The sequence below is a fragment of the Babylonia areolata genome, chromosome 11 (genome assembly GCF_041734735.1).
Source record: "Babylonia areolata isolate BAREFJ2019XMU chromosome 11, ASM4173473v1, whole genome shotgun sequence".
In the NCBI taxonomy this organism is placed as follows: domain Eukaryota; kingdom Metazoa; phylum Mollusca; class Gastropoda; order Neogastropoda; family Buccinidae; genus Babylonia; species Babylonia areolata.
Window position 1 is genome coordinate 34,325,901 of NC_134886.1, and position 19,913 is coordinate 34,345,813.

The following is a 19,913-nucleotide window of genomic DNA, read 5'->3' on the forward strand; positions in this document are numbered from 1 at the left end:
GGAGAATTGTGTGGAACTGACAGTGAGAGAAAGAGAATGAGAATGGTTACATCATGAAGGAGAATTGTGTGGAACTGACAGTGAGAGAAAGAGAATGAGAAACACACACACACAGTGAGGGAAAGAGAATGAGAAACACACACACACACACACACACAAAGATGGGGGGTGGCATTCAGCTTGGATCTGGGTCACACTTGGCCAAATACTGTCAGCAACCTGAATCATCATATTAATTTGCTTCAATTTACTAGATGAATAAATGAAACAGCATAAAAAAAGACAAACTGAAACATGTGCATGCTCACACACACACAAACACCAATAATATTTTTAAGCAATGTTGTTGTTTTTTTATTTATTGATACAATTAACACAGTTCAGCATGCAACTAGTAACTAGGAAACAAATCTTGAAAAATCCAAACAAGGTAACCAGTCTATATTGCTAAAACATTAAAATGAAGAATTAAAAGTTTACACCTGGACATTTTGGAATTTATACTTCTGTCTACACTATGATGGACATGACAAAAGGAATGAGTCCTTGATTTCTAGTTACTGGTATGCAAACAGCCTTTGTGTGTGTGTGTGTGTGTGTGTGTGTGTGTGTGTGCTTGCATGTGACGATACACTTTTACTTGAAGAAAACAGAACCTGGAAGTGTATTCACCATTATCAACACATTTTTGTATGTTTTTCTGTTGACATATCCCATCTATTGAGCACTAAATACAGTGCAATCTGATAACACAGCAAGTACAAATATCCTGTCAAGCATAATTATGTGGTGCAGTGCCAACAAAAAAACAAGCCTCATCCCTACCCCTCACCACACACACACGCACACACAGACACTATAAAAACTACCGGTACTATATGTTGAAGGAATATAATCAAAAAAGCATAGTAAGTTGGTAAAAAATGGCCATCATCTGATGATAAATATTTCATATTTATGTAGAGCCGCATCAAAATATCTAATGCATGTTTTATGCAATCTGGGGACACAAATGAAAACAGCACAGAGATTTGTGAACAGTTTGTGAAAACATACAATTGGGTGATAGGCAAGGTCGAAATTGATTTAATCACCCCGATTTATGTTCCTGCAATCTTTTGATCTTTTGTTGTTTTTCCCCCTAGTCCCTCTCTCTCTCCCCCCTCCTACTCCCCACCTTTTACAAAGAACTAGTGTGAACAATGTTGCCTCCTAAACTTAAGGCTTATTCTCCTCATTCCTGTTTCATTCCCTCACAGCTCAAACGTCATTCAGTGACATGGACACAACATGCATTCACTCAATGTATGTAACAATGTTTTCTGTCCATCAGATGATATCATTTATCAAAGAGAATGAACTAAATAGCTGAAACACTTTTTTAACAGGAATGTTTGCGCTTCATTACTGTTTAAGCAAGTCATGAAAAGACTTTTCAGCATGCTGAAGGCAAAACAGAGTATAGTTACATTTATCATATGAATGATTTATGGTAAAAAAACCAAAACAAAAACCAGCATAGATAGATTAACTACAGTTTGGAGACAGTGTTATTTAAATTAAAAAAAAAGTTCTTCTGAAACAGTGAGATTCAAACCTGTGACTGCAAAAGACAATGTCCTCAAAGTGGAAAGCTGAAGAATGGAATTACCGGTTTGGTCATGTTGCCAAGTCGTTGGCAGAACACATCACACGATAACAAAGGTCTCCTGAGAAAGTCCACCACTGAACAGCACAGGAAGTCTGCACTAATAACAGCACTAAGACACATTTCAAACTGATAAGACTGGTAGCCAATGTGCTGCTGGGTCTTCTACAGCAGACACTCCGCAAGAGGAAAACTAAACTGCACAGCCCATTCTGGTTATTCTGTCTGTACTTCACAGCAATCACAAGTACACTTGTCTGATGCTCATCTTGTACATTAGCATGTCAGTGCAGCATCACTTGCCACTGCTGTGTAAACAAACATGCAGCACACTTTGAAATGCTTATTCCAAAACAAATTGCTCAGGAAAACAAGTTCTTCAGCCGAGCTGCCTAAAGGACTAAGGAATCTTGGGAAAAAACTCAGTCCTTCCACAAATCTGACATTATGAATTAGAAAATTCAGCTGAGTGATGACATACACTTGAAAGGATCAACGGGTAAATGTAATATGCTGGAAGAAAAGGCTTCTGGAATCTAAGTTCACAGAGAAGACTGAATATTCTCTTCTATACCCCTCCCACAGTGCTGACGGTCATTTCACCATTTCACCTCCACCCCTTCCTCTCCAACCTCCATGTTTTTGTTTGCACTTATTTCACTGTGTCCAGTATATATATATATATATATATATATATATATATATATATATAAAAGAGACTGACATTGAATCAGTGATAGCACCCAATGTACATTGTGTGTGTTCCTGTGTCTATCCAAAAGATACCAGCATGGACTGACTGAAAAAAATATTGACAACAGCATCACAGCAATAATACTACAAACAAAGTCTTATTTCTGTCAAGATCAGACTAGTCAAAATTTTGCTTTTAAAAATGTCTAAATGAGCAATGAAAAAACCCAGCAAGCAAAATAAGCAAATATGCAAACAAGATATTGAAAGATTATAGCAACAAACAACAAAATAGTTGTATGAAGAAGAAAAAAAACAAAACCCATGGAAAGCATATAAAAGCATTATGAAGAACAGCAGATAAAAGCAAAATCACAGCAACAATATTCCATCTACAGACTCAGTGAAAAAACTGACATTGCAGAAAACATGCAATATGGCACGTATTCCATCTACAGACCCAGTGAAAAAATTGACATTGCAGAAAACATGCAATATGGCACGAACAACAGCATACTATCTCTGATAAGCACAGTATTTTTTTGCTTTGTTTTTTGTATACTTGATACCGGCATATAAACATGGCTTCTAATTAATGGTACTGAAATACAAAAAAGCCTCAAAAATAATCTCAACTTCAGCACCAGCTACCTTGCCATTGTCTCTGGCGATAATTATTTAGGGTTTAATTTCATCAGTGTGGTGCTAACCATATTCAAGATTTAAGCAAGTCCTCATTCAACATCCTATTAAATAACATTCAGGAGTCACACAGAGGAGACAGACTGGAGCTTCACTGAACATGTTCAGTTCACTTGTCATGCTCCTAGTGCTGATGCTCACTGCTGCACATAATAGCCATTCTATTGAATACTGGCATGTGTTGTTTTTTTGGGGGGTGAGTATTTCTAGGTCAGCTAATCACTATAGCTGCCTCAACATATTCAGGTTTTACCTTGCAAGAACTTCAACAGCATGGAAAACAATCCTGTCAAAACTTTCCTTCCTAAAGTTACATTTATTCGAAAGGCCATACAGTGATCTGAACCTTTTCATTTGATCAAGAATTACAGCCCACCACTGGTTTGGAGGTGGGGTTTATTTCTCAACTTTGGATACCACACATGCTCTGAGATGCCCTAAATTGGCAACATTTTAGTCAAAATCATGTGAAGTATTTTAGGTAGGCTTTGGTTTGCAAGTTCCAACCTCTGCAATCACTTCCAAACACTATATTGCTATTGATGCAAAAATTGTATTCATTCAGCTTCAATAAGGCAGCTGAAATCATGTTCGAGGAGACCTAGATGTGTGTGTACTGGAAGATGTGACCAAACACAATACAAATGACAGCAGGTGAACTGAAGGAAAGGACCTCAGAACAGTGGTAGAGATCCGTAGCTCCAATGCAAGTGAGCTATAAAAAAAATCATAGCAGTAACCAGATTTGTCACTTCTGGGTGGACAGTGACTTTCCCAACTAAGAAAGGAATAATTAATGAAAAAATCTTTCAATGAAAAAATATGCTGCAGTAGACCATCCTGTTCTCATCCCAACGCAGCAGATCTTCTGAAGTAAACATGCTTGAAAACCCATCACATGAAAATATGCACATGTGTAATGCATGCTCATTTTAACTGCCTTACAATTTGTGGAAGGCAAGTAACAGTTTTCAATAATTGCTTGCGTAAGTACACTGATTTGGCCCCATATGTATGGAATACAATTTCAATGGCCTTCTTCCAATAGTATATATATATATATATATATATTTAGCACATTATTGGTGCAGGTGATTTCTCTCTCTCTCTGATCTTAAACTTTCAGACTTAAAGCTCCACATCCTTCTTAAATTACGTATCTAGTTGTAACTGTTGATGGAGAAAAGTTTGTTCAATCTCATTTTACCCCTTAACCCAGGATGCTCGAGGCTTCCAGCCATACTTCCAGTTATAATGAAATATATCTTGCTTTTGTATGTTGAGGGTGACAGGGAGAGTATGATTGATATCAACCTTGTCTTTGTCTTGTAGATCACAATGTGTAAACAATCCATCTTCTATGTTTCATGTAAGTAAGTTCATCACAATAATCATTTCCTCTGGAATAGAGACAACAAAGACTTTCTCAATGGTGTAGATGTATATTTATGTGAATTTCATACTGATCAAGAACACTTCATATTTTCATGAAATGGTAATACATCACATATATATTTACATATGTTCAGTAGCAACTGTTAAAAAAATGTTTCGTTTGAAGTTTTAGAATGTTTATGGTAATCATAATGGGGACATCTTTTTTGCTATCTTGTTGCCTTCGCCATAATGCACATAGTAATTCTGACTGAAATAATTAGATTTGAGAAAAGTCATGTCAATTTCTATAATGAGGCCAAGTTTGGTTTCCACAGCAGTGGTACAGATCATGAGAAAATGCAATTTAAGAGTCTTAATATAGACAATGACAGAGACACTCACAAACCTACACATCAATATAAAGACAACCAAATCAGAATGATAAAATACACCCACTTTGCTAAAGAGACAAAATGTGTCATTTCAATGAATTTCTTTACACATGTCGTGACACAAGGCTGAAGCAAAAAGAATGATGCATATCAAAGCAAGCAGATGCTCTGTCTGCCACTCTGTTCCTGACTGATTATCACACAACTTTTGTTTTAGTCCAAACATTCTGAATGAAGAACAGACATGAAGCAATGACAAAACACTGCCTGCCTTCTTTCTTCCTCTGTCATAAAATAAAACATGTCAGAAACTAAAAAGACAGAAAGTTGAGAAGTATGCACAGTATTCTATTCAGATCACAGGTGCTAAAACAAAATATCCCCTGTCCAAAGTCCAAATGAACTTCTGAAAGGGTAAGTAAATCACCGGCCTTATTTCCCATCACAGAACAGAGAGACCAGACGTTGCTGTCAGCATCAACATTATTAAAGCTGTATATCTTCCAAGTAATAAGAAAAAGTACAGTTTGCTTCTTCTCCATTGTTCAATGCCTATCTCACTCTTAGGGAGGAGGGATGAGCTCTGTATCATTCTCCCTGGCCCTCAGTTCACTTCACCTCAACAACATTCTTTGGTCTTAACAAAACTTTATGCAAACTTCTGCGCATTGTTAAGTAAAGTTTCCCTTTTCTTCTACTTGTCATTCTCAGAAACCTGAAATTATGTATGATACACACACACCATTCCTCATCAAAACAAAGCTGTTTAAAGCTTATACCTTGAATAATCAACCCATCCTAATTCAAAACAAACAACAAGAAAATCCCAAATAATCAACCAACAACATCCTAACAAAACACACAAGCTTCAATGAAACAACATCAAAGAGTAACCTGTTCCCAACCCCTACCACAAATCTGAATTTTTTTAATTTCTGATCTGTATGTTAACCTTTGTTATTTTGGCTCGGAAAGATCTGTTAGTGACTGCTGGAACTTGTGATCTGGAGTATAAAGGCAATGAACAAACTGATGTATGTTTCCAAGTTGGCCAGCAATTGCTCTCGACATGCAACAAGTAGTAAATAATTTAACCTTAATTCTAAATGTTGTCTGAAATCTTTTTTAATAGTGCAAATGTGTGACAAATCTGTAGCAACTCAATACATTTATTCCTAGTGATAGGATGTGTTGTGACTGACTGAAGCCCACAAGACCTGGGTTTAAAAAAAAAAAATCTCTATGTGTAGAGAAAAGATCATTCTTTATCCTCCTATCCCCCTCCTTAAGCCAAGCAGAGAAGCAGCTCCTTTCTAGACCACCAAACCCATGGGCTTCTCATTTTTGAAGGCACTAACGATGCACTCGGCAGCTGTGAGGGACATCAGGTTACGGGAGTCCCAGGTGTTGGAGCCCATGTGGGGGGTGACCACACAGTTCTTCAAATTAACCAGGGGGTGGTCCTTGGGCAGGGGTTCAGGCTCCGTCACATCCAAACCTGCCCCCCCAATCACCCTGTTCTCCAGGGCAACGGCCAGGTCATCATGGTTGATCACTCCTCCCCGCCCCGTGTTGACGATGATCGCAGTGTTCTTCATGCTGTGGGCAAAGTCAGGCACAGCTTAATTCAAAGAGAATTGTTGTTCTTTAATCAGATAATTTCAAAATACAGTGTCACAACTTGGTTTGAGTTGGGTTTTTTTCATCATATATTTTGTAAAAGTACAGTGTCACATTTTAGTTTGAGGTGGTTCTGATAAGTACTTTGTTCTCATTCATCAAACATTGTATAAAATACAATATCACACTTTCACAGTGTCACATCTTCATTTGAGGTGGTTATATTATTTATTTTTCATTCATCAAATATCTTATATAAAATACAAGATCACATCTTACTTTGAGTTCTTTTTTGATAGAATATTTCACAAATACAACATGACATCTCAGTTTGAGGTGGGCTACATTTTTGCTTCAAATATTTTACAAATACACTCCTGCAAATTTTTGTTTTGTTTTGTTTGTTTGTTTTTTGATAAGATATTTCCTGAAAACAAAATCACATCTTAGTCTGAAATATTTTTTTCCCAAAAAACTTGAGAAATGCTATCACATCTTAGTCTGAGGTGTGTTTTTGTTTCTTTCACCAAATAAATTTCCAATTTTATACAGATAAACAGTATCATTCTTGTCAGGTTTTTTTCTCTTCTATGTTTAATCCAAATTTAGTGCTGACAAAGTATTTTGAGAGAAAATGGATTTGTTAAAGTTCACCACAGACACATATCATACATGCTTACAGACAGACAACCAAATTATTACACAGATGAACTTTGTTGACACACATGAGCCAATGATTGCTGAAACGAAATTTTCTACCTAAAATTATGTTTAAGTAACATACTTACCGTGACCCACTAGCGCAGACTCCAGCAGGGGTCTGATTCCTGTCCTGTGCAAACTACTATCCGCGTATGCAGAGAAAATGAAAGTAGCTACGGCCGATAACCTCCCGGAAGTAGGTTACCTCCCCTCTGCCCCCATGACTAGCGCCCTCTTTTTACGGCATATCACCGCAACCAGCGCAGTGTGCAGGGAGAACAGAAAGCAGGGAGGAATGGGAGAGTCTTAAATGTGGGTCACGGTATGTTACTTAAACGTAATTTTAGGTAGAAAATTTCCTTTTAATTACACATACTTAACCGTGACCCACTAGTGCAGAATGGCACAAGGTGAAGGGCTCGTCTGTTCTATTGCCAGTGCGCTGCGATGGCCTGTTGTGTGACCACCACAGAGGCAACGCCTCTTGAGCCATCATCCCTAAAGCGACAGACGTCCCTCAAGTAGAATTCGATGAAGGTAGAGTCTACTGTATCACCTAAGGATATTGGTGGGGGCAAAGAAGACTGAGGTCCACAGCTGTATTGTGGGAGAGGTCTGTGGACCACAGCTGTGCTGATAAATGTAGCGCAAAGAAAATCGAGTCTGTGTGTTGAATCCACACTTTATTGAGAGCCCTTCGAATCAAAGGAAGGGAAGGAAACACATACCCTATAGGGTTGTCTCACTTGAGTGCGGTCGAGCATCAATGCAAGGAGGTGCACATGTGGTTTGATCTGATGATTCCATATCGGTTGTGGGCCGATAGTGGAAGTGATATATATGTTTGAAGGAAACTGTGGCATGAGACAGAGGTAGGCCACCATGTTGGGCTTGCGTTAGGCGTGACAACCAGATCTGTAGAGCTCCTCCATGCGAGCTGACAGGCGATGGGCGCTCCCCCCGTCACTTTTTTGTCGCTGCCAAAAAACAGCACTGGCATACTGCCTATGCATAGAATGGCAGACATTTGGCAACAAGAGACTTGAGGTCCCTGGCGTCTCTGGGACAGGGCTGTGCAATTGCCCAGGTAGGTACCATCGTGAAGGGGCATACGGAAGGCTTGGTGACTTCTCTACCTGAGTGTGGTATGTTGAAGCAACCTGCAGAAAGTTATTGGCAGTCAATGGCTGGGTTGGATCGGCCTGTGGGAGTGCACTTCATGTGCCTCCAGGTCACTGAGTCTCATTCTGTGGTAGAATTCCTAATGGAAGAGGGTTTCCATGGGTAAAATTTTCGCTGAAGGTTCTTTAGTGAGAAAGGGGACCGGATCCATGACAGGCCTCTGGCTGTGTGTGGTGCGCACTAAGTCTGGGATGGAGCAGGGCAGGGGCAGGGAGAAAAGTGGCTCTAGATGTGTTGTACTGGCCATTGACATCAAATCACTGATCTGACATACAATTTCAGTATGGCCAACAGCAAAGTGAGAGCTGTATTATCAGTGGTTTCTTACCGGTAATTGCAAAGGGAAATTGTTTGCAGCTTAGTCTTTCATGGACTATGTCTCTCACAATAGAAGTCAAATTGCACCGGGACTTAGTGCTGTAGCCTTGGGGGCTAACTAGCCTTTAGGATCTGTCCCAATGGTGACAGTCCAAAGGCCCTCTTGATCGAGGGAGTGGGGATGCAACTTGGGCAAAACACTCTCTACTATAAATTGTATAATCAAATTCCAGCCCGAATAGTCAGGGCAGCAGTTGCCTCCTCTGCTGTTCTGATGGTCATTGTTGTACATGACTGATTATCATATACTGGTCCTAGGAGGACACCAATCAGCATGGGTAAATCAGGAAACAGCTGCTGTGTGCTTGAGGGATGAAGGTGTCCACCATGCAGGTTATGTTGAAATGTTAGGAAGCCGGAAGGAGTTGACGGGTCTTGTGGTGCAACTGTGTATCTGAAAGTCATGGTGCTTGCTTCCAAAGTGACAACAAAGTCATCCTCTGACAGGCCCTTGACTGAAGGCTGGGGCTCCATGATGGGATAGCCTGCCTAGGCTAGAAACCCCTGGAAGTGTCTCATTGGAAAGACAGTGCTTGAGAAGGAATGCCCATCTGTAACCACAGCAGTGGTTGTGTGTTGAGGCTGAAAGGATCGGGCAGGGAAGACCAAGTGCAGAAAGTGCTTTCCAATACCAATAGTTTGAGACGTTGATGCTGGATCTCTGTTCAAGCAAGGTGATGGGGCGAACTGATGTGCTTGAATGCGGCATCTGCTGTGCTGGTATGAGTGGGCAGAAAGGTACGCCCCTCTGGCTAATGAATGGTTCATTGTGCTTTGTGAGACACATCCGTCCTCGTCAATATGCCTTTCTCCCGAGTACAGAGGAAAACAATTATTACCCAGGCCTTCTGCTACTAGTGAGGAGTGGAAGAGATGGACTTAGGGTGATTGTGTCCTGCCCAGTGGGCAGTTTTTAGGCTTGCTAAAACTTGGAAAGCAAAGATAGGCAACCCTTCATGGGAGGGCTGGTTAGGATGTAGGGCCCATGTGGAGCTGTTGTCACAACCACAGTGGTGCAAACCAAGGGTTGTTGTAGGCAAGGGGGGGAAGAAGGGATGCCTTACAAACTTGGAAGGAATGAAGGGCATGTGTGTCCGGAGTGGCATCTCTAAGTTGGACTGCCTCATCCCTCCTTGTACCAGGTTAGGGCATCTCTAGCCGTGGGTGATTGTTGTAGGCAAATGAGTTGGGTTGCCTTGTCCCTCCTTAGCCCTGTGGGTGGGTCCCTAAGGACCAGCCACTACTCTTATGTGAAGGAGCATACATTCAGGCGTGAATGAGGCAGTTTTGTCTGTGAGTGCAGTTGTCCTCCGAAAGCAAGGTATGGAAGAATTTATGAAAATGAATACATATATGTGCAAAGGGATTATAAACTTCCATCAACTCAAGTGATGATGTAAGGAATATGCCAATGACAAGAGATCAAGTCACAAGAAATGAGCGGCTGTATAAGCATACGTGTAGCGTGCACAGATATACCCAAGTAAATGGGTAAATGTGCATTATCAGTAATGGAAAGGAATCTGTGTATGCACCTATATATAAGAGATACACATATGCATAATGTGCCAGTATGTAGACACAGAGAGTTGTGGGCACTGTGAACAGAATGACGCAAATGCAAGTGTGCCTATATTGCTATGTAGGGAATCTCAATGAACAGATGTCAATGAATAGAGATAGAAATATAACTGTACGTTAATATGAAAATCGTATGAACCTATCCCATAAGCGCACACATATGTGTATACTGAGGGATAAGTATACATCTATAAGTGTAAATAGAAATGTGTATAAATGTAGCAAGATATCATATATATATATATATGTATTTAAAAAAAAATATATATATTTTTTTTCTTTTTTTAAATTAATTATTATTATTATTAATTTTTTTTGGTTGTTGTTGATTTTGATAATAAATCAAAAAGAATAGAAAGGGAAATACTGTGATTTATTTCCTGTTATTGTGTATAACAAGAATGGTAATAAGGTTGGTTGCCCGCAGGACTGTGTGCAAGTGTGTGGGGATGAAGAACCCAAAAGTTCAGTGGCCAATAGCCTGAGAAACAGCAAGAAAGGTGCAGTTGCTGTGCAAAGTTGTGTAAATTCCATGAATGGGCAGCAGGACCCAATGAGAAACCAAAACATCGCTGGTAGACAGCACGGGGGGCAGGAGTGACATGCTGTGTCGGTGGAAGTAACTACAGCGTCAACTGCCTCGGTTACAAATGCGGAGTTGCCTCCCTTGGGGCCGATAATCAGCGAAAAGGATGGTGTCTTTAGAGCACAAATCCCCTGGTGTGACATTTCCTCCCTGTAGAAGGAGGAGTGTCATGCTGCATGTGAGAGTCCATGGTTCGATGCCACCGTAACCGACAAAGGCGAATACGGCCGCAAGGGGAATAAATATAATGTCCCTTACTGCCATGGGCGTCCCTACCCGAATCAGTCGACATTGGACGCGAGACGGTCGGGGCATGTGGCATGACGGCGCCGTAATCCAGTGTTATGGGCGTTGTGGATGAGGGGGTGGCAAGTTCGTCGGCTTGCCGAGGGATGTGCATCCCCCTGTAGCTGAACGGCGGTCCAACCTTGCGAATAGCTCCTGCGAGAGGACAGACGTTCAGCTGTTGTGTGTTGATGGATAAAGGGATAGACAAGATCGGCCCGAGCACTGCCGATTGGCAGGATCGAGTTATCAAGAGGCACTCCAACGTGGAAGTGCCGATATCAGTCTGGGTAACAGCGGAGTTAGGCAATGGGGCAGAAGAATCCAGCACTGCCAAAGTTCAAATGGGGCGTGCACGTACCTGCTCTGTGGGCGAGGGGCGGCGCAGGTGCAAGGTGTGGCACCGGGAAGCAGAGTGGTGCATAACTGCTCCAGCATGTTAGCAATGAGTTGCTGGTTGTTTGGTTGAGTTGCTTGCTGAGACGCCATTAGTGGATGGGAAACAGCAGCAACCGGTGGTCTGGCAGATGGGGTCGTCACCGCATAGCTTGGTGGGACTGTGCACGCATCCGCACTGCAGGCAAGGAGAAGTGCCGGTGTAAGGGAAATAACTGCGGTGGTCACCGGCAAGGGTGCCGAAGCAGGGGTTGCCTCCCTTGGATCCGGCGCTCTGGACAAGGGGGAAGGTGCAAGCATATGGGTGAGCATGTCCCCTAGTGGTCCATCTTCCTGCCTACATATGGGGAGAGCATCCCTACGCGCCTTGGTCACCACTGGATCCGAGACAGTCGAGGCATGCTGCGTGGGGGGTCGCGTGATCCGATGTCACGGCAGCCACCACGGACGCATCGCACACAGGGCTCAGTCTAGCGTGCAGATCCAAAGCAAGCATATGGTGTTGTTTCCCCAAAGGGATTGTGGCACATTCTACTGGTGCAACTGTGGGTATGGGTAAAGAGATAGAGGAGGTCGACTCATGCACTGCCGACTGGCAGGGCCAAGAAAACACGGATCGCGTCGAGTGCGTTTGCGGATCGATAAAAATGGCATTAAAGGCAGCACTGATCTGAGTGTGGGGCAACAAACCTCTAGAAGTCACCAGAGGAGGTGTAGGAGGTGGTGGAGGTCTGGAGTCGACCGGAGGGAGCGGAGGAAGTGGAGTAGGCGGCAGGTTGGCGTTGTTGAGAGGGCCAGAATAGAGGGCCCAGAGTGTCAGCGAATCGATTTCAATCACGCCTTAATTTTAGCGCGATCGTCCAATCGAGCTATATAGTTATGTGACCTGGTTGGAGACATCATTTGACGAAAAAACTAGAACGCCAGAGAATCGACAGACAGACAGAAAATACGAAAAAAAAACTTAGCTGTATGAAGAGCACAGGAACAGGAGTCATTATGGCTGCCGGAAAAAGAGGGCGCTAGTCAGGGAGGCAAAGGTGAGGTAACCTACTTTTGGGAGGTTATCGGCCATAGCTACTTTCGTTTTCTCCGCATAGGTGGATAGTAGTTTGCACAGGACAGGAATGTCAGACCCCTGCCTGAGTCTGCACTAGTGGGTCACGGTTAAGTATGTGTAATTAAAACTTTATTGCTTCCTGTTCCTATGTGGTAGCGCATTGTCATTATATATTATAAAATTATGTGGAATGCATGTGGAGAATTCTTTTTTTCTGTTGCCAAGCCAATTCTGGTATCAAGAAATCAACAAATTGTGTCCAGAGGAAATGGCAAAGTTAAAGTTTACCACACACACACACACACACACAGAAACAAAAATACAAGCATGCGCTCGTGCACACACACACACATACACACACACACACACACACAGAGAAACACACATACAAACATGCAAGCAGACACAGACACACACCCACCAACAAGTGAAACAAGGTTGCGAAACAGACTGTTTTGTTTACCACAAACACAAGAACTCAGAACAAAAACACATGGTGCATGTCCCCTAGCCCCCACACAGTGCGCCTACATACATGCTGAAAGTGGCCATGCACAGCCTGTGGCTGGTCTGGGGCGTCAGGTTGCAGCAGATGCACAGGAAGTCCACCTGCATCAGCATGTCTTCAAGTTTCTGGCAGTAGATAGCCTGCACGTCCTTGGCATAGGACACTTCCACCACGTCATGGTACAGGATCTTGGAGGGGCCAAATGGCAGTATACGCTTGGCCACGCCATAACCAATACGCCCCAGACCTATAGCAGGGAAACAAAATCAGGCAAACGTCAGATAAAAGTCTGACATATGTTCAGACAAACATCTGATATACATCAGACAAATGCAATAAATATCATACAAACACAAACATCCGACAATCACAGGTATCAGACAAAAACAAGCAAATATCAAGCAAACACAGGTAAGCATCAGGCATACACAGTCAAACATCAGAAAAAACACAGGCAAACAGGAACTGGAAAACGCCAGACAAGCTTGGCACTTTTATTTGTGGAACAGAATCTATGAAAAATATCCCTCCTACCCTTTTCCCAAAGTGTTGCTAGTCCATTCCCATAAAACAAAACAACCCCAAACTTAACATGAGCTTTTAAGTTCAATTTCATTGACAAACCTTTAACTGTTTTGACGGGAAGGGGTGGGTGGGTGGTGGTTGTAGGGTTGTGGGGAGGAGTGATCATCTGTCTTATGTTACACTGCTTCTGATAATTAATAACTTTCAATGTGTGTTCGAGTCTTCTGATTTTGTGTCAGTGTATGTATATATTCAGAAATCCATCAACGACTGAAAGCTGTTCTTTTCAGTCTGGTAGACTTGATGCACATGACCTGTTTGGCTGCTCATGTCATTATCTTTGTGTGATGAGGAGACACTGAAGTAGACAGAGAGTAGCTGAAAAAGATTAGATAGTGCATGTTTAATGCTTTATGCAGCAGCAGCACAACCACCATGGTCCACGGGCGCAACAGCTGAGTGGTTACAGTGTTGGACTTTAAATCTGAGGGTCCTGAGTTTCAATCTCGGTAATGGCACCTGGTGTGTAAAGTATGAAGATTTTTCCAATCTCCCTGGTCAACATATGTGCAGACCTGTTACCAGTGTTAGTGCCTGAACCCCCTTTGTGTGATACACACACAGAAGATCCATGACCGTGCTCAGTGGGTTACGAAAACAAGAACATACCCAGCCTGTAAACCCCCACGAAAACAGAGTATGGCTGCCTACATGGTGGGGTAAATAAACAAAACAGTCATACATGTAAAATGTTACATGTCTGTCTGAGTGTGTATGTGTGCGTGTCTGATATCTGATTAAATGACACAGGAAACGAATGATGAGCGCCCACTAGCAGCTGTCAGTTGGCTCTACCCAGGTAGGCAGCCTGCTGTGCAAATGACCCCAAGTTTGTAAAGCACTTAAAGCTTGGTCTCTGACTGAGGACAGATGTTACATATTGCATGATAGTCGTTTTCAACTATGACTATCAGAACAGCAGAGGAGGTAACTGCTGTCCTGACTATCTGGGCTAGAATTTGATTATAGTGGAGAGTGTCCTGCACAAGTTACATCCCCACTCTCTCGGCCAAGAGGGATTTAAGACAGTCGGCCAACTAGCTCCAAAGGCTGCAGCACTAAGAGCCAGTGCAATTTTGCCTCCTAGTTTGAGAGTCATAGTCCTTCACAAAAGACTAAGCTGTAAATGATTTCCCACTGCACTGGAGAAATAACTGATTATTCAGCTCTTACTTTGCTGTTGGCCAAACTGTAAACTTGGGCACTATATACAAGTATCCATATAAAAACTAATCAAACCACTTACCAAAGATGCCCACGACGCTGTTAGTGACCTGAAATCCAGTCAGCCAGGTGGGACGCCACTCCCGCTGTAGACCATCTCGCACAGCCTTCAAACCTGGCACAGTCAAACAAATACTTCATCTTTTCCCTCCACACACTGTCAAACAAGTACTTTATCTTTTCTCTCCACACACTGTATTTTTTATCTAGTCACCCTCCCTTCCCTCCTTGTGAGCAAATCATCCAACACCCTGTGCTGTTGGGAATGATTTATTATCCTAGTTCTGGAACATAAAATTGTGATGAATTTGGCAGAAACAACCAACCTGGAAGTACCTACCCATAGGAAAGTAGAAAAAAACATAAAAAAAACCAACATGGCTATACAAACACAAGAGCAATAAGGAAAATGGCTGTCAGGAAAATAGGATTTTGTCTACGTAAAAAGAAGAGAAGAAATGCGCCATGAGGCCACTACCTGTGCAACATGGACAAACATTTTGAACAAGACAGAAATCAGACACGTATCTGCAAGAGTGTGCAACAGTGGGCCACTGACTTTAAAATCACAACATAATTATAAAGTCTGAGCCAAACATTTCATCTGTACCACACCCACAAAGACGGAGTGTGGTTGCCTGCATGGTGGGGAAAAAACGGTCATACATGTAAAAGCCCACTCATGTACATACAAGTGAGAGTTGCAGGTCACAAACAAAGAAGAAGAGATCTGTACCAAAACTTAAAAACAAAAACAACAACAAAAAAAACAACAGGTGATGCCACAAAGGTCAGACTGTAATTTACAGTGTAAACAACTACAATTTTCTGTCTTCAAACCTTCTTTAATCCGCCGAGCAGTCATGAGGAGCAGAACGACTGTGCATTCAGCTACGCTGTCAGTAGACACATTGGGGGTGTTGGTGACCGTGATCTTTCTTTTTTTGCACTCATCCAGGTCAATGTGTTCATAGCCCACTGACATGGTGGCGATCACCTTTAGTTGTGGCCCTGCACAGCAAAGAATTAAAAACTGCTAACAATTTTATGATATACAAAAAACAACAACAAAAAACAAAAAACAACAACAACAAAAAAACAAAACAACACACACACAACAAAAACCACCCAAAACACCCTGAACCCACCTTCAAAAACAAAATAACCAAAGCTCTTCATGTTTCAAACATGTTGCTGTTGAATGCTTTTCAATCTGCAGGCATAAATAGCTCTAAAACAATATATTTAGATACACAGACATCTATCTATGCATATATGTATATGAGCTAAGCTCCTGGCCACACCATGCTACTATTTCAAAGCATAATGATCTCTGGACATGACATAATAAAAATTCTGCCACCCTTCTCATTAAATTTTTAGAGGCATGCACACCTTTGTCTATTCAAAGAATTACAATGGCTTCCTGTTCAGCAGAAAATTATGTGCAAGATCTCATGTTTCTGCTTTCTTGTAATTTCTGGAACTGCATCTCAGTATATATTTCTGACCATATAAGCAAATAATATAGTTACTGAATGTCCCTTCAAGGCCTCACCGTGCTTCCATCAATTAATCTGCTGTGTTCCCAAAATTCAACGGAGAGAAAAACAGCATGGGAACTTATATAGTTCTTCATCTACAGGTAGACCTGGAATTCACTACCTTTTACAGTCTGTCACAGTCCCTCCTTCACAGTCTTTTGAACAAATCTAAAAACATTCCTTTTCAAGCAGTTTCTCCATAATCAAAGGAAGTCTCTCCATAATTAACTATGTGTTTTTGTTTTTTTTTGTTTTTTTATACTTGGTCTGCATCTCTTTCATGTGTGTTTGTGTATGCCAATATGTGTATGCATTAAATACATGTGTCCGTGTGTGTGTTCTTGTGCATTTCACGTCTGAATCATGTGTTATTGTAAATCATTTAGAGAGGTTTCAAAGCATCATAAAAATGTGTTATTATCATCATTACAATAATTTCAAACTTTACTTTAATTAAAAAAAACAAAAAAAACCTCTGATATTTCATATCCTTCTTAGAAATCATCATGTGGAAAATACTAAGAGCAATCCTCATAAATATTATTTTAATTTGAAAAACTGTGATCAAGTGGTAACCAGATCTGTGTCTATAAGACAGGCAGCTGATGTTCTACACAGTGTTGCCATAGTACCAATAAGACGTCCACTGACATCCTGCATAAAGTCTGATTTTTCCTTTGTCAGAGTTTGGTTCAATGAACACAAACAGACTATGAGCAGTTAGTTTGATGTGTCTGGAATATATCTATAAAAATAATATTAAAATGAGCATATATCAAGTGGAAAACCCCTTTCTTCTTGATAATGATTTGCTACTTGGAGCATGTGGGATGCATATGTGGAAAGGGGGTTTGCCTAATTTGCAAAAATGGCATGGGAACCTTCGACAAGCAGAGATAGTGATCCCAGTCAGCAGATTTATACAACTTTGCAGGCTGTTCAAATGATTATAAATAAGTATTGTGAAGAAGATGGATCTCTCGTGTCTGATGACCCGTTAGAACTTGAAGAACATGACAAGATAGTGATGAAACATTTGACGCTGTTCAGTCATTGTATCAAAGGGGGCATGGTCTTGAACTGGGTGACACCAGTGTGTGGTGGTTTTCACTGATACAGCCAGATTGGACAACAGCGAATATTTCATGAAACTCAGGGTTGAGAGTGCACAAGACAGAAAAAGACCTATTTTTATTTTTTCACGCTTTTTGTCTCTGATTACAAGATGGACTTGTTCACAGAGGAAGCAAAGTGGCATCCACAGCACATGAGTTTTGCTGGCTCACATGCAACATGGACTGAGTAAGTGTCATCAATGAATGATTCTTCCTCTGCAGGGGAACATTCTGTCATTAATAATCTATGGTGTCACAATGGCAGACTGCGTGGTTTCAAAGTACATGATTGACATTTTACGCCGATTGAACCCACATTTGTAACTGAAAGGATAGTTATTCACTTACATGTCTGCAAGAGTTGTGATTGTTCCCATAAACTTCTAACCTGTTTGTTTTATTTTCATCTACAAGTATAAACTGACAACACATATGTCATTTCCAGGCACATTTTGTTTTTCATTTTGGATGTCATTCTAAGACAGTGGAAAGACATTTTTGTTGCACGAAAATCATTATCTTCTCTTTGATTTTGAAATACACGAATAGTTATCTACAATTAGAATAATTATGAAAAAATACCAGATTCAGAATCTTCATTCATTTTCCTTCACAAAAAAATCATGTTCTTTCTATATTTCATATATATAGATTTTCAGCTAGAAGTTGTTTTTTTTAAAATTACCCCTACTTTCTGAAAAATCCCTGGCAAGAGGATAGCATTAAAAAAAAAAATGTATACAAAATTCTAAGGCACTGAATGGATTAAACTTCAATAAATCATGAAATGTCAGCTGACCATTTGGGTTGATTAAAAAAAAAAAAAAAAAAAAAAGCACTGACAATCTTTTCTTTGTCAGATAAACTGATAGTGATATGAAAAAAAAATTTAATTGGAGTGTACAGTAACTAAGGAAAACAACAACAAACAAACAAACAAAAAAACCCAAAGAAAAAGAAAAATTCGAACTGACACACACCACTTGGTGTAAAGGAATGATTTTTCACGGTTAAGTATGTGTAATTAAAGGAATGATTTTTAACTGACAAAACATGGTAGACAGCAATTTTATGGTGTGCTCTATTAGATAAGATAGCAATCAACTTCATGGGTGTTTTTTTTTTCTTGTTTGTTATGTTGGCTTCAGTTCACACAGCATGTTAAAAAGTCAGTCATCAGACACTGGAATGTCTAGTGTCTATGGTTGGAGGAAGGAACGGGAAGGTCGAGGAACACAGGGGAAGGGGAGTAGACCGCTGGGTATCTGCTGGTTCGACAATGGTCCAAAATCTAATAATGTGGTGGCTCTATCTTGTACGGATTGGTGCCCAATCGTAGTATTTGACGAAAAGAAAAAAGGCGCTAAAGTTTTCCTCCATCAATATGGTTTCAGACGACGTGGTGACCTGCGCAAGGACACACGTACGTTCCGAGGTCTCGACCTTGCTTGTCAAGGCCGTTCAGCCAAGGTGCCCTGCATCGAGTGTATAGTAAACCAGGAAATCAAAATTGATTGAAATCAAACTCTTCGTTAAGTGCATTTCTCATCAATAATAACAAAATTCAATAAACAACGTAATATATCGCTTCTTCTTTCATTCATTAAAACATGTCTATATAATGAGAAACCAGAGGAGCAAAAACAACTGTTCGGAGAAACATGTTCCAAATCTGGGACAGAAATGGGAAGTCCCTGTGCCACTCGACTGGCCTCGACCAAACAAACATTAAAAGTTGACCGATCTCCATGATGCTTCAGACCCAGAATTACTTACCTGCTGCATCCATAACTGCTGCATCGACCTGGTCAGTCAGCATGCACAATAATGCATCGTACTTTTTCGCACCAATATTTTTCACCAGTTCACTGTGTGGAATCGCTTCGTCGCTTTCCCAAAATGTCAGTTCACAATTATTTTTCTTCAGGAATTCTGGACCAGGTTTTGGGATGAATCTTGTAACATACACCTTGTACGTTCCCATTTTTGTTGATAGGAAATTATGAGCTCGACACTATCAGGTCGTTAGACAGCTATGTGGTTACAGCCGCGTATGCAGAGAAACTGCTGTTTCCCCCTTGTGTCCCAGTCTCGACGCATGCATGCAGAAATCGGATTGGCTGAAACGCCGCATGAAATCAAGGCGTGCATTGCATCAACGAAATCGAAAGTAGGTATTTTTTTTCTCCCCATTTCATATTTTCCCTAAAATACTTTTAAATTAGACACTAGTTTTCTTCATTTTCTACAGAAATCAAATGAAATGTAAAAGAAGAGAGACTACGACATTCAGCATAAATCTGGCTTTGAAAAAATATCATGTGGGTCATTCCAG

At 41.0% G+C, this 19,913-nt stretch overlaps 1 protein-coding gene across 1 annotated transcript; it reads right to left on the reverse strand.

The window, feature by feature from the left end:
* Positions 1 to 328: 328 nt before the first annotated feature.
* Positions 329 to 19,683, reverse strand: LOC143287686 (glyoxylate reductase/hydroxypyruvate reductase-like). Its single transcript, XM_076595875.1, has 5 exons — positions 19,355 to 19,683; positions 15,760 to 15,930; positions 14,942 to 15,034; positions 13,138 to 13,357; positions 329 to 6,411 (listed from the first exon to the last, which is right to left on the reverse strand). Exons 1-5 carry the CDS (start codon positions 19,560 to 19,562, stop codon positions 6,126 to 6,128), a joined length of 978 nt encoding a protein of 325 aa, XP_076451990.1. The 5' UTR covers positions 19,563 to 19,683; the 3' UTR covers positions 329 to 6,125.
* Positions 19,684 to 19,913: the final 230 nt, after the last annotated feature.